General features: G+C 42.5%; 2 protein-coding genes across 4 annotated transcripts in view; one reads left to right on the top strand and one right to left on the bottom strand.

Moving 5' to 3' along the window:
* Positions 1-71: 71 nt before the first annotated feature.
* taf11 (TAF11 RNA polymerase II, TATA box binding protein (TBP)-associated factor) lies at positions 72-2,012 on the bottom strand. Its single transcript, XM_069660682.1, has 6 exons — positions 1,756-2,012; positions 1,347-1,561; positions 894-1,024; positions 697-784; positions 521-617; positions 72-395 (listed from the first exon to the last, which is right to left on the bottom strand). Exons 2-6 carry the CDS (start codon positions 1,521-1,523, stop codon positions 265-267), a joined length of 624 nt encoding a protein of 207 aa, XP_069516783.1. The 5' UTR covers positions 1,524-1,561; positions 1,756-2,012; the 3' UTR covers positions 72-264.
* Positions 2,013-2,760: 748 nt separating this feature from the next.
* LOC138589450 (ankyrin repeat and SAM domain-containing protein 1A-like) overlaps positions 2,761-15,341 on the top strand; it is a 74,223-nt gene continuing 61,642 nt past the window's right edge. For all 3 annotated transcript variants that reach the window (XM_069659729.1, XM_069659728.1, XM_069659727.1), the window contains exon 1: positions 2,761-3,226. In XM_069659729.1, coding sequence (XP_069515830.1) covers positions 3,048-3,226 — 179 coding nt within the window. In that variant the 5' untranslated portion in view covers positions 2,761-3,047. The remainder of the gene's footprint in view (positions 3,227-15,341) is intronic.

Genomic DNA, 15,341 nt, shown 5'->3' with positions numbered 1-15,341 from the left:
ACCATTTTGCATGAATATTACTTCACACCATTTGAACTTAGGGTTGCATGAAAGATTAACTTGACAATTATAGGTGAGAGTGTTGACCTCTATTGACCAGTCTTAAACACTACAGTCACTGATCTGGACTCTGATTAGTAAGTACAGAGTAAACAGTGTGCAGTTGCCTGCAGAATAGCTACATTGGCTTCACATCAAGCTATGGCACCACATTTTATAGCAGACATCTGTCCATGGTTCGCAAACATTTGAAGCACAGTTGCTTCAGTGAAAGAGAATGTTCTTGTGCTTGGAGTTTGGAATCTGATCTCTGCTCTTCAGCCTCCTCACTGCTTCCCTCATGTGTTTGGGCTGAAGTGGTGGTGTGTCTCCCCACTTCTCACAAACGTCCAACGCTGTAAGGAAAAAGACAAATCATTAAAATACATGGTAGTATAGTTTAAATGGCATGCAAAAGTAAATAAAAAATACAAACTATGCTTGTTAATGTGTTTCAGTGTTCGGTGAGTCTGACACTCACCTTCCTCAACAATTTCTCCGGCGAAAACCTTGGAAATACCAGACATGGCAATCACCACATTCTGGGACACTGATGACCCTGTTATGGACTGGATCAGCTTAAAGAAAAAAATGACAGCAGGTTAATAATGTGGTTTCAGAGATTTACAAATGCTGTCCATGTTTTTGATCACTTACCCTCTTTATAGCAGCCTTAGGGAAGGCGGAGCGTCTGTACATCTCATAGCGATTCAGCTGCTCTTCAGAAAAGGACGACACCAAAACCCTGCAGAAGCAAGAACAACAGGGGGTGATTGGTGATGTCAACTTGGCATGAGACTTCAACACGTGATCTTTTTAATTGAATTATCTTCTGTTAAAAATCCCAGGCTTACTGCATCTTCTGTATTTCATCCTCATCAACTTTGTGGCGTTTCTCCTTTTTCTTCTCTGGTTCCACCTTTAGTCTCTTAGAAGCAGATTGGCCAGAGGTTCCTTCATCCTCATCTTCCCCAGCTGCCATTTCCTTTACAGTGGAAGACAAAACTTTTTAGAGCCACTAAAAGAAAGATGCCCTTGTAAAACGACATTAACATTGCAAAGACAAAATAAATCCAAATAGGCTGTAGAGTGAAGAAGGACTAACTGTTAAGAAAACATTAGTATTGTCCATAGTTGGTCGACTTTTACCAAACTGGCATATAACCATGTCCAAAGTAAGACATCACCCGACAGTAATATTCTTAACATTAGAAAATATCTGTCATTTAAAATGATGCTCTTACTGGCCGTTTATCTTTATTAACCAAACTCCTTGTCCTTTAGTAATCAACTTGAGCAGAACTCACAGATTTAAGCTCATGTTTGGGCTGATCTTGCGAGGATGACTCTTTGTTTTCATTTGTAGGTTTTGCAGTGGTTGGTACACTCTCGGTTTTCTCTGGTTTAGTGTCAGGATGCTCGTCCTTAGAAGAAGATGTTCTTTCAGATGTGCTCTCGGCTTTGATCCTTGCAGGGTCGGCCATAATCACCCAGTCCCTTCACCGTCTGACAGCTTTAGATTCTGTAATATTAACAAGGTAGTTGAATTGTTAACGTAGGTAGCAGTTTGGCTAACGCTTGATAGCCAGGTTGCTATCTAGCATACTTTTTGTACTTGCTATCACGTAACAAATCTCATCAAGGAGTTTACGGGTTTTCTGTTAATGGTCACAAAAAATAAAACTGAATGGTAATTTTAATACAACATGCACCTACCTTCTCTGCAGCTAGGCGTCAACAAAACAGCATCAATAGCCGAGCTAACAGTTATGGTAAGCTAACGTTAGCATCGATTTACTGTATTATAAGTATGCGACGCTAGCTATAAATGCAGCCACCTTAACACATTACGCGAACAAAATCGCACATACAATAATTCAAATACAAAGGTATATTCCTTCCACTTTAGCCTTCGAACAACTATAGCATCAAGATGCTAGTTCTCTCGGATTATTGACACAGCAGTCTTTGAATTTCCGTTTCCGGTTTGAACGAACTTTATAGACACAGCTAAAAGATACAAACACAGAGTCATTCAGAATCAAATACGCTAGTATTAAAGAAATTTTATGTTTTTCTCCTTACAACTGGTATAAAAACAACACACTGTCCCGATTTTACAAATACAGCAGTTCCACCGATGATATAACAGCGAGTTAAATCAAACTTTGCCAGTCATCGCTACTTTGCAGTGATAAAACAAACTAACAAACAGAAAAGGATATTTAAGAAATATGTAATTTTTTTCTAAATATATACAACGGAGGCCAAATATACACATTTAAGGCAGAGGCGGAAATATACAGTCACTGGTAGGTATTGTACATTCAGGAGTGAGTATTGGGAAAAAGGGGTTTAATTGCTCTTGTGTGTGTTGAGGTTTTATTTATTTAAAAGTCCTATTGACTGGTGGAAAAATGTTATGTCGACAACCAGCAGTGAAGATGGGTGACTAATATGAGTAAATAATTAAAAGGGTAGGTTTGGAATTTTGTTCTGGATTCTAAACGTGGAAGTATAACAGATATTATAAGCACTGGATGGGTAAAATTAATCTCTCTGCCCACTTTTAAACTAGAATGTAGTGCAGACGCCATCTTGCTTATGCCCATCCACTTTATCGCCAAAGCAGCTAGGGCGGGGGGGTTGTAGGTGCTGTATGTGTGCGTCTAAAGGGTTTCGGATTGGAGACGCAGAAAGAAAGGGCAGTTTCGAGGAAGTGACGGACGAGACTCGGGGGCCTGGTCAGAGGAAGTTTGCTCGATGATGGTACCGTGCAGCTGAACGAAACTTTTCCCCCTTGAGCGCGAGCGGCACCGTGGATCGGGAAGGACGGATCCAGCGGCGTAGGGAGCTTTTGTTTCCTCGCCACACGAACAGTACTGAGGAATAACTTGAGGCTGGGAGGGGGAAAAAAGGGGGCTCGCAGAGGAATTTCACTCCCACTACTAAGCCCCCCTTTCTCTTCTCTTCCCCGCGCCTCCTCTGTGTTTTTTCTGGGATCCGCGATGGGGAAGGAGCAGGAACTTCTTGAAGCGGCGCGGACGGGAAACCTGGCCGCAGTGGAGAAGCTTTTATCTGGGAAGCGACAGTCCGCTGGCACGGGCAGCGGATCGTCTGGAACCGGTGGAAGCGGCAACAGCGGCGGGCACGGCGCCTCCTCTCATCCGCTCTCCAGTCTGCTCAGGTAGGCTCTGGAATATGTAGAGGAGGCGAATATAACAGGGAGAAAGCCCGCAGTGTTTCCCCTGTCAAATCCTCTCCGATCATGTACTTTTATAGCTTTTAGTGTAGTATTCTAAATACTCTTGCCTAGTTGCGCACAGTGATGTTTTTATTTGTATTGCCAAACAAACAAAACCAGTGCAGCGCAGTAGCAGTGGCATGCTTCTTTGTTAGCTGTGTCCCTGCCAGCTGTACTGTAATGTGCACAAACAGCCTGGTAGGTTATTAATTATGCAACCTAACTACCGAAATCTGCAACAAAACAGCCTATGGCCACTTGAAAAACTAATACAGATGTATAATTAATTGTTTACAGACAGTCTAGACCTGAACCAACACTTATAGTTGAAAGCTAGTTATCAGAGCCAGACTCCAAATTTTTAGCAGCAGTATTTTACTGTACGAAACATTTTTAAACAGCTAAAGATAAAAAAAACAACACATGTATTTAACTTATGCTGTGTAGGTGCAAGCCTGACAGATTTCACTTCTGTAAGTGGTAAGATAAGGTGAACATTTGATGTGGTTTTTCACATCGATGAAACCCCTTTCATGTGAGGTTTTCATGGTTTATGGCACAACGTTTTGCTTGTTATGAATGCTGTTTCACCTGCTCCTTTTATAAACTGTGAGTTCTAGTTTAGAGACACTAAAGTAAACTATTATCAGTATACAGTTCCTGTAATTCTTGCTCTCATGCCACCTGTTTGTTGGCAGATACCCAGATTAAAATGCCAAAAAAAACCAGATATGGTTTGCTGCTCTACAGAACAGGCCTAATGTGCCTAAAATAGAAGATATTAGTGAAGGCTTTGGCGATGAGCTACTTGTTTCGTGGTGCCTGTCCTTTAAAAACGATAGCATCAAAGTCATCACAGTGTTATTAAGAGGCAGCTTGGCCAGGCCTTCGTCTCCAGTACCATCCCTTCATTGTTGTGCAGACGAGGGCTGCTGGGTAATATGAAATTATATGATGAAATATAAAGAATCAGATGAGTTCCAGTTTGTCCTGCAGATGTTATCTGAGTCATAGGCTCACCACAACAGGATTGTTGACTCCTTTGCATGAAAGATATCGTCCTGAAACCATATGATGCAGCTTCTTCATGTAGCCTTGTAGTTAAGACGCTGTATAAACTTCAAGTGACTTCTCTTTACCCTTATTTAAATGCTGAGCACATGCAGGTGAAGGTCTGTCAATCAAAACGTAATATTACTCCTCTGGGAGCCAAATGCCAGCTACCTTCATCTTAGGGACAAGTGTAACGCTGAACCTTAAGGTGATGCATCGCCGTGTTACTTAGCGAAGACTGCAAAATGTACTCAAGGTAATTACATTAAACCCTTCTAATCGGAAATCCAATTCTCAGATGTCATGCAGTCAAGGCTGGCTCGGGCTCTCCCTCGCAGGTCTGTGGGCGGACTGGAGAGACCATTGTGTCATCTAATCTGACTTGGGCAATCAATGTTTGGCAATGATCGCTCTGGGAAAATATTGGCTGGACTTTGCAGGAAATGAATTAACTAGGGGTGTATTATACTTAAAAAAGCCTGTTGCCTGTGGACACCTCAGCTTATTATAGGACAAGCTTTTAGATTAAAACAAGTTGCACGATTAGTGGCCACAGTGCAGCCCGGGGGATTGTTGCTATTGTGTGTGACATTTGATTTAGTTTGCGTAATGGAAATGTCAATATGTTTTAAGAAATCAGAGTTAATTACTGCTGTGGGACGAGTTGTGGGTTGGTGTGTGTGTGTGTGTGTATGGTTCTTTTTTCCCTTTACCGGAGTTTTTTTGTAACTAATTTGTCATTGTTAGAAAGTGTGGCTGTAATCTTACCAGAGGAGTTTTGGTCTGTCGGAACTGTTCTGTCTCAGTAAGTGTTTTAATGTCGACATGTTTAAGGAGATGTGTGTCATTTAAACTCCTGATGCAGTCCACTTTATTACAAGCACATTAACATTCAGTTGTGTAAATAGATATCTTTGTAAGTCAGTCATTTTGTAAGACCTTTTGTCTCTCCTCCTCCAATAGCAGGATGGAAGGCCTTGCACAGTATATAGTCGTTAACAACATGTTTACTGTATAGATTAAACCACAGGCTATGATCTGCCCTAATCGACTTCATCACTATACTTTGAAGGTGTGTTGTTGTGTGTGTTTCCACTAGATTTCTGGCGTTCTTGCTCTGGAATGGGGTGCATGTCAAGACTTGCGGTGTTTTTGTAACCAGGCCGTTGTACGGCGCTCCTCTGCGGAATGTCAGCTTTCCCAGGAGGCTGCATCCCAGCGGTTGCCATGGGATAGACACTGACCCCGGCATGTTTTACACCGCCGCCGCCGCCCCAAACATTTGTTCTGCGGCGGTGCTCCATTAACACCAAAATGAGCTGGGCAGGGCTTCCTATAGTAGAAAGGTCACGGTGTAACCTTAATAGTACCACAGTGCAGTGATGCTTGCAGTTTTGTTTAAGTAGATGTAAGTAGTGCTTGACCGATATTGGATTTTTGAGGCCGATATCAGTACTGACCTTTTCTGTTGGAATGAAAATTTTACTTGCCTACATGGAAATTCAAACCATGCCATGAGGTAGACAGTGACCCCGGCATGTTTTACACCGCCGCCACCCCAAACATTTGTTCTATGGCGGTGCTCCATAAACACCAAAATGAGCTGGGCAGGGCTTCCTATAGTAGAAAGGTCATGGTGTAACCTTGATAGTGCCACAGTGACGGGATGCAGATGTAAGCCTAAGTAGTGCCCAACCGATATGGGATTTTTGAGGCCGATATCAGTACCGATTTTAAAAGGGGGAAGAAATCCATGATTACCAATATTATGGCTGATATAGTGAATTTTTTTGTTGGAATGAAAATTTTACTTTTCTATGTGGAATTTAAACCTATATGAGTATTGGTCTTATAGGTCTACATCAATATTCATATAACTGTGAAAGGTCCTTATCAGCCTGACAATATCAGCTTACTGAAATATCTGTCGTGCTCTGAAAGTAATGGGAAGTTCATTCTGTTTTTTTGTTATTATTTTTGCCATTTTGGTGTCAATTTTTAGCGCTTATTTTAGGGTGTGCATATGCCGTGTTTTCTTCTAATGTCGACTTTTTGCATGACCCCTTCATGACCCATTTCGATCCCAAAGCTCAACAGGAAGAGCTCTTCACTAGCACTTCCTGGCCATGGTTATTCAAACACAAGCAGCTGCTGCAGTCAGACCGGAGGTAAGACAAGTCCCTGGCAGGGAAAGTGCCTGCCCACTGAGGGGAAATTAACAGAGGAATGCATGGAGTTCTGGACAGACGCTGTGAGAGCTTAGCCAGATGAGGGCTCGTCTCCCGGCTTCACAGCCATGTCCTTTGTCCGACTGACAGAGCGTAGAGCGATTGCTTTTCATATTCATATCACTTCCTTAAGTCCATTCTGAAGCTGCTTGGTATTTTTTTTGTTTTACAAAGAAAATTGAGCCGTCATTCGGAGAGAATTGGACCACCTATTTAGAGGACTCTGCTCATTCAGTGTAGTGTTTCCTGCAGGTGGGGCTTCTGCAACATTCTGTGATACGAATCAGCTTAAGAAAGTTTTTCAATAACATGTTATTCCGTTCTCTAAATGCCAGCGAGGAAGGGGTTTTTATCAGTGTGATGACTTGGTTTGCATTTTAAGAGGCTTGGGCACAACTCCAGATCATTCCAATCCATTACATCCACAATTTCTGGCTCGTCCCAAGCAAACCCGAGCTGTCAGCCTGGTGTAAGCTGAGAAAGTATCTGCTGCGCAAGAAGAACTAGCACATACTGTCCTGTTTTTTTAAAAACAGAATTTCCCTGGAGCTCCTCTGTTATTAGGAGCTCGGCGCTTGTTGTATTCACTGAGTGTGAAGGTGCACGGCAGGACTCGGGATGGTGCGTCTGCAGATGACAGGCTCACAGCGGGAATCTGGCACCCTCCGTGCTTAGCAGGATTGCATAGTAGCTATCAAAGTTCACGCAAGCTGTCTCACTGCCTGCTCTTAGTGCAGACAGGCAGCTTCAACAAGGCAGTTTCTACCTTTTACAGTGCTGGAAAGGGCCTCATATCCTTCAGAGGTAGCTAAACGCTGGGCAAACAGCACATCTGGCAGTCACATTTCATCAATTGCTGACCTCTGAACCGAGAAAAACTGTAGCAGCTTCCACCCATGAGGGAGCAGTGGTAGCTGGGAAATCCAACACCACCATGTTAGCATTCCAGGAGCATCTGAGTTTGGGATTCTCTGCTCCGCGCGTTATGTTTACGGCATGTGTTTGTGTAGTCTGAGAGAGCAAGCAGGGAGGCACTCAGGAGCTGTGATGAATTCCACATATGTGTGTGTGTGTGAGGCAGAAACTAACAAATATAGTGTCCTCTCCCGGCAGTCTGTAGCTGTTTTTACTTAATGGTGGTCCGCTAAAAATAGCTTTCATTCAAGTGGGTCATGGGATTCTTGATTAGATTGGAGAGGGGAAGTTTCCTAGGGGTTGTCTGAAGTAGAAAATATACCTTGTGAGGATGCCAATCAATGATTTTATTATTATTTTTTAGGACTTTTCACAAAATATTCAAGTGCTTAAGAATTAAGACAAAATAAACTCTCATTTTGAATAAGGGAAGAAATGTTATTTGCAGTTTCTTCCTCTCTGCGCTTCCTGTTTTAAAAGAAACTAAAAGTTGCTTATGTATGAGTCTTTTGTGTGCATGTTTATGTGAACTCTGTTTCACCCTAGGCACTGAAAACCTTATAAAAACAAATGGACAAATGGAAAAGATAAGGCTGCTGACATTGCGGTGAATCCCTGTATTTAGTAGGTTGAGGTACCAAAACGACCCAGTCTAAGAAGGCCCTAAAATGAGTGCGAGCTAGCAGCCCCCGACCTAGAAAATTTCATGTGTCTGGCCTGCTGGCTGGCGTCTTCCTTTCTCTCCCACTCTGCTGCTCTCAGCAGTCTCTCTATCCCACCTGCTGCGCCCACGCCAACCTCCACCCCACCTCCAGACTTCAAACATGTTGTACTTGGAGCCGGAGTAATGGCACTGCCCTCAATAAGTTCACACAGGAAACAAATTAGCTTAGATCTTTATAAATATAGAATTCCCCCTTGGCTTTGATGTCTCGCACAAACAAAACAAAGTGTTCTGGACTGGATTAGCATGACTAAGCAGATTGGCAACAAAATGTAATAGAGGAACACACCTACTTTCTGACACATAGAGCGTGTAATGAGTAAGGTGTGACAGAGATAATTCTAACTACCTTTAAATATGGCAGTTGCAGAAGTTAAAAATTAATTTGCTGATGCATTTCGTGACCAAACTGAGTCGTATACGACAACATCTTCACCCATGCAAACTAGATCAGACAGAAGTTGTGTGCTATTTCAAGAAGTGTTTTGTCAGCAGCATAGCTGACCGTCCGCCCGGCAACATTTTAGCTTCAACTGAACATCGGCTCACTCATTCACGCAAAACATTCAGGGGATGGTGTAAGACAGTGAGATCTGTGCTGTCGTGCAGTGGCGTCTGCTGTGAAGTCAGTGCGGGAGATGCCAGCTTGTGTGAAGACAGGCTGTGATTGAATGTGTTTTCCTTCTCTTCTCGCCTCGTCTCATTCTCACTGTCTCCTTTCTTCTGTATTCATCCTGCCTTTCCAGCCCGCCACCAGTGTTTTTCATGTCATCCTGATTCAGCTGGAGCCCGTCGGACTGCTCTAATCATAGTCTGTGTGCATACACACTTCATTCACACCTCCTGCTGCAGCAGAGTTGATCTGTGAAATGCTCACTATGGCGTGTTTATGAGCCATGAAGACTCAATCGGGCGTTGTTGAGACTGTGTTGCTACAGTAGAACTGGCAAATTAGCTGAGATATTCTCGTCTTCATTTCAATACTTTCTGTTCCTTTTTAACTGGAGCTGTTCACAGAGAACTAAAACAAGGTTCATGTTGCAGTAGCCTTGAGAGAACATTTATCGTCAGACACTTCTTCAAATAGATCTCTCTAAATGGTGAAGGCTGTAAACTCCATGCTTTAATCATCTTTTCGGCTGTCCTCTTTGATGGCAGTGCTGGTAATCCATCCAATAGCTGTTGACATATTTCAGTATGGACCAAAATAGTGGACAGACCAAGTTTGTACGGACATTCATGGATGAATCCTACTGATTTTACTTACCTGACTTTACACTTGCACCACCACAAACTTTGGTGTTTATTTGTCTGATTTAAAAGATATATTGGCCGGGCCGATATACATTTATATTCAAGAGAATGGGTTGTTTGTCATTGTGGAAAAGTTCAGTATTAATATTGTCAAATCATATTTTAGTTCTTTGTATGGTGATATAAATGTTCATTAAATGGGCCTATAATATTTTCTCATATCGACTGCAGGCCTCTGATTTGAATCGAATCTAAATCTTATCAGACTTTGTGCTATTATTAAGTATCGAATCGTATCATATCGTACCGTAGCGCATCGTACCGTGAAGTTGGGGAATAACGTTGATGTTACCCTCAGAATAAATTGTTATAACTTTGGTTTTTTTTCATTCAAAATGTTATTTAGTCCAAAACTTTATATAAAACTACCTAAAAACTAATGATTCTCCCATCAGCCTTTAGCTATTCTCTGTGTTTGTTGCTAATTGGAGAATGTTAGCATGCTAACAACCTGAACTAAGACATTCTAAACATTATACCTGCTAACTGTAAGTGTGCTAGCATGTTAGTATGCTATAGGCAGCAAATAGCTCAAAACAATATTCTCCCATAACACAGTCCTTAGTACAGAGCTGTTAGCATGGTGTTATTGTGAAACATTATGCTAACCCAGTGAAATATGGGCTCATCAAGAGTTCCAGTAAATTATGGTCTTGCCATAAATGTTATGTAATAATGAATTTTCTTGCTGAGTAGTTTTAAGACACATTAGTCACAGACTTGTTTGGGCCTTGTCATAGCTGTGTCAGATTAGTGTCATCGTTTGTTGCCTAATTTGTTTCCTACTGCTGCTTATTTTGTAAAACCACCTTTATGATGACTGTACTTTATTGCAGTTGCACATCTTTTGGGGGATTTACGCTCATTACAGTCAGGGAGAGTTTTCCTCAGCAGGCCTGGAGGAGTCTTGTAGGTGCTTCAGTGTCTTTGCCGAGAAGATGTTCAGGTTGGCTGTTTGGCTCTGGGGCATCTGGTTTCAATGCCTGCTAGCAGTATGCATAATGAAGCCCAATTTCCCTGACGGTGGCCGACATGCGCCAGTCACTGCTGGGCTCGGTGCCCTGGGGTAGACTAATCCCTGGCTGTGTGGTCACACAGCTAATAAGCTGGAGGACAAATCTGTTTATTTGACACCGGGTTCACGCTCACCTGGGTTCTTATTTGCTTAAAGCCAAGACTGAATTTGGCCCGTCCTATTCCCCAGGCCTCCATAAATATACATATGATCTGATATTGTGACTTCTGCTTCCGCTGAATATTGTTGGATACTGCAAAATAGAAACTTTTAATTTGAATACCAGCTGTTAAGTTGACAAGCTTGCTTATGTATGATTTAAGTTCTGCATAAAAATATTTGCAAAGCATCACAATGAAACTAGTTCATCTGGTTTGTTCTGATCATAAAAATAGCTAGCATAATTAGCATTTTAATCATTAGCATTTATGATGCTTCCCTGCTTTATTATACTTGAATAAAGCAAACGGACTGAATCATGAAGTTTAAATTCTCTTGGTATGAGAACAAAAGCAGAAAAACACCAGTGTCTTCTGTTTGTGCAAGTCATTACTGAGCTCTGTGACAGCTGGAGTTCAAAATAAAGCACAGTGCAGATTTATGTTTAAGCCCACAGTCTTTGGAAAGAACTTTTTAAAACGTGTGACTAACATCAGCAGACTAATTCAGAGAACACATAAAGGAGAGAAAACGTTATTATCCTTCCTCCTCTCGCACTGGCCCGGCTTTGTACAACACAGAATTACAGCCCCCCAGAATCTTTTTCAAACTGCAGCTTCATCCCGCTGATATTCCCTCAGGGAAATTAAGGATTAGCTCAGCCTTTCAAACAGGAATTCCTCAGTCAGTTTGTCTGAATGTGCCCCCTCCCAAACCAAATCCACTCTGTTTTACCCAATGCCCTGCTCCGGGCCTAAGCCCCGTCCCTCGGTTAGGTTGGTTGTGAGCCGTAGTAAGAGGATGAAGTGGATTGTCGAGCACCACTCTGACTCATGCCCTTGAGTGCCATGCTGCCAAAACGCTCAGAGAGGACGTAACACTTTGACTGCACTTAGAGCTGCAACCGCAGGCAGCTCTGCTTATAGCAAACTGAAATAAATGACACTGACAAAATGTAGCGAGCAGACATCCTCACTCCCTCTGCATGTAGATGATTTTGATCATATTGATTGACACCAATGCCCCTGATCAGGGCTGTAATATTAGGGAACTAGAACACAGAGAGTGACATCATATTTAAAGGCTGATGATGCATTGCACCGCTGTCAGGTTGTCTTTGGTCATGTGGCTGCCGTGACACAGTCTCTGTCTTTCTGGGTCAAATTTCTGGCGATGACACATCACAGTCATGACTGCTGACGATGACCAATGTGCAAATACATCAGAAATGTTAGCCTGTATTTTTGATTGTTTTGACGTAAAGGGTAGATCTTGCAATATGTCTCATGATGACTCCATGGAGCTTTATCTTGCACACATTTATAGTGGTGTTACAGTTCATCGATATTGATCGATATATCACATTAATGATGATTCAATAGCATCCATCATCTCTAAGATAAGCTGACTGATATATTGGCCGGCCGATATTTTTGTATATACATTTGTATTAAAAAGAATTGGTTGTCTTCCATGAGGATATCAGTTCAGTTATAATATTGTCAAATCATATTTTAATTGTTTATTTATAAATGTAAATATTTGTTAAATGGACTTCGATCGATTGAAGGCCCCTGATTTGAATAAAATCTAAATCATACTGGACTCTGTGGTATCACTACGTAGCATAGCGTACTGCAGGGTTTCCGTTAAAAATAATTTGTGCCGAAATTATGGTCAAATATTATCTGCATTCATTTAGCTTGAAAACAATTGACAGGCAGGCTATATCAAGGGCGTAGAATTAGGAAATTACTGAATCGTCCCTACCAATAATTTTGTCCCAAAATGAATATATGATACATGTAACTGTTGCACTTTCAACCTGCGGAGGAGTCGTGCATATGAGACAGCCATCACTCCGTCTGTCACTGTAAACAAGGACTCCCGTCTACAGTTCAGTTCATCCACTTGAGATCTATACAGCGGAATAACGTGTCTCATAATCAAACGACCACTTTCTGTGCCGTGTCCGCGCTGTCCGTGCATGCGCTCTCTCTCTCCGTCTCCCTAAATGAGTGCAGTTTGTTATACATACTAATATTAATTAATAAATATTCATTAACGCTGTCATCACAGCAAGCTCATGGCATCGGTGAGAGGGGCCGTGGCTGGTGCTGCTGACTCGTCTACGCCGGTAATTTCTTTGCCAAAATGACCGACAATGGTTCAGTTGGCTGGTTTAGCATATTCCTGAAGCACTAAGGGGACAGAGTTATAATGAATCAGGAATATTTTTTTTGTTAAAAAATATATTATTTACACTGGGCTGAGGGATTTTAATATTTCAGACTTCAACAGATTTTAAAATCCGGCAACTACCGGATAACGGAAACCCTGCCGTACCGTATCGTATCATATGGCAAGTATTCGTAGTATGTTGTGACAAACCCAGTAATTTACAGTCCTGATATTTCAAACGTTTCCACTGTTTAAATTGTGTCTTGGATCCATTATAAGGCTTACAAAACAAGATATGCTAAAGCTAACATTTATGACGCAGAGTCAGTGTCCCACCGTGCGCTTGCATGACATGACAATCAATGCGATTGTATCACTAAGTCATGATGACTATATTCCCAAACCCTTGGGATGCCCTCTTGTATTACTCTAGTGGATGTTACCGCTCTGTGCCTGAATATGTTAAACTCTCCGGTCGTAGTCGCGGCTGTTCATGTTTATGTTAATTTGTTTATGGGGGGGTTTTGCTGTAAGCCCTTACATAACTCTTTATCTAGGCCAGCTGGAGGTCTGTTTCTGTCTCCGTTTTCCCCTTTTGATGCGTTCAGCGTCCACGTACAAGAACGTGCTTCTGCTGCAGGTTTGGTTCTTGGAGGAATAGTGACGAAGTGTGTGATACCTGTCTGAAGAGCTGACACAAACATAGCTCGCACATTTTCCCCCCCTCTCTAACAAAAATGTATCAATCCCCAGCATTTCCTCCCACCACATTTTCCCCGCTCGAGTATTTCCTCCTTGCACGCCCCGCTTTTGATGTCTTCACGGCTGCCTGGCTCGGTAAGATGAGACGCAGAAGGCCCCGCTGTACGAAATAAACGGCTTAGGTTATGACTAGTCGAGTGGTGCATCCCTGTGTGTCTGTGCTCTGTCAGGCCCATTGTTCTGCAGGCTACAGAGCCCTCCAAGACACTTATTTAATGAGACGGCTCTGACTGTGTAATTGCAGGCTGTTCTGAGAGCTATTATGGGAGATGTATTTTAAGGGGGCAAAACAGCCATTACTGCGACAAAAACTGGGCCGTTTGTGTGAAGCGAAGTCACACAGAAGCACTGCTGCAGCACCGTCTAAACAATGATTCCATTATGGTTCAATTCATGTTGGGTCTTTTGAGTGTGTTTGACTCCTGGAGCACTTGTTTAATGTTTTTACTGAAAAGACAGAAAAAGCCGGAGCTGCTGTTCTTTTTCTTGGTCGTTCTCTCCGAAGGCTTTTATTCATTCATAGAAATTACTCACTTGCTTCAAAATCCAACCAGTCATAATTCATGTAGCCGTCCTACTGTCTATATAGCGTTCTATAATAAATCAAAAGCTAAATAAATAGTACAAAGAAATCGTATTACTTTTTAAATGTTCGCCTCCATTCATGATTGATTCTCTGTGAGGCCCAGCGCTTTTGCTCCCATTCCCTTTCTGTTTGGCAAATGACTCCGCTCTCAGATATTTGGTGCACTAGTGCTGGGATTTCCTCGTCACATGATTTATTTAGGATGTGTTAAGGTCTTTCAGAGAGCCTCGCATCCCCGTCTTGGCACTCCCTCTCACCAGACAGCCTTTAGCTTCTTAACCGACTCCCTCCATCTCCCTTTAACCTCCCCCCCTCTCTCATCCATCTCCGTCCTCCTCACCACAGCAGGGCTTTTTTTTTTTGCAAATTAAAAGAAACAAACCGATCTGAGCTGACAGCTGAGTTCAGATCTAGTTGAATGAGAGTGAACGCTGGCATAGCCTGCTCTTTACCCTCTTCGGTGCTTTCGGGCTCCGTCCCTGTGCTTTTGTTTGTTGGTGCTTACACTGCATAACAAAAGCCTATTCTTCTTCAGGCCTTGACCCAGAATAATCAGGCTGGGGCTGCTTGGAGTTACTGTAAACGAGACATAATTAGCTCATCTTAGCCGCTGCTCAGCTGTGATAGTGTTTCTTTTCCTTCCTGGTTTTCTGGTTCCAGGCTGCTGCTGGCCTCCATTCCTGTCCTCTTACACGTTCCTCTAGAGAGAGAGAGAGAGAGAGAGAGAGAGAGAGAGAGAGAGAGAGAGAGAGAGAGAGAGAGAGAGAGAGAGAGAGAGAGAGAGAGAGAGAGAGAGAGAGAGAGAGAGAGAGAGAGAGAGAGAGAGAGAGAGAGAGAGAGAGAGAGAGAGAGAGAGAGAGAGAGAGAGAGAGAGAGAGAGAGAGAGAGAGAGAGAGAGAGAGAGAGAGAGAGAGAGAGAGAGAGAGAGAGAGAGAGAGAGAGAGAGAGCATGATAGACGCCCACACCTGTGTGTACGCCAGGTTAACTTGTGATGTAAGCTAGTCACTGTGAGAAAGGATCAGTCACACCCACAGTTGGAGACTTTACTGAGGGATAGGCAGTGTTTGTTTTGAGACTGACAGTTTTGAGATTTTGAAATAGATACCGATACAGATTTTTT

The sequence above is a fragment of the Semicossyphus pulcher genome, unplaced genomic scaffold, assembly GCF_022749685.1.
Source record: "Semicossyphus pulcher isolate SPU_LCO1_2020_fin unplaced genomic scaffold, fSemPul1.0.p SCAF_13, whole genome shotgun sequence".
Classification (NCBI taxonomy): domain Eukaryota; kingdom Metazoa; phylum Chordata; class Actinopteri; order Labriformes; family Labridae; genus Semicossyphus; species Semicossyphus pulcher.
The sequence above is the reverse complement of the archived record's forward strand: the minus strand, read 5'-3'. Positions and strand labels throughout refer to the sequence as shown.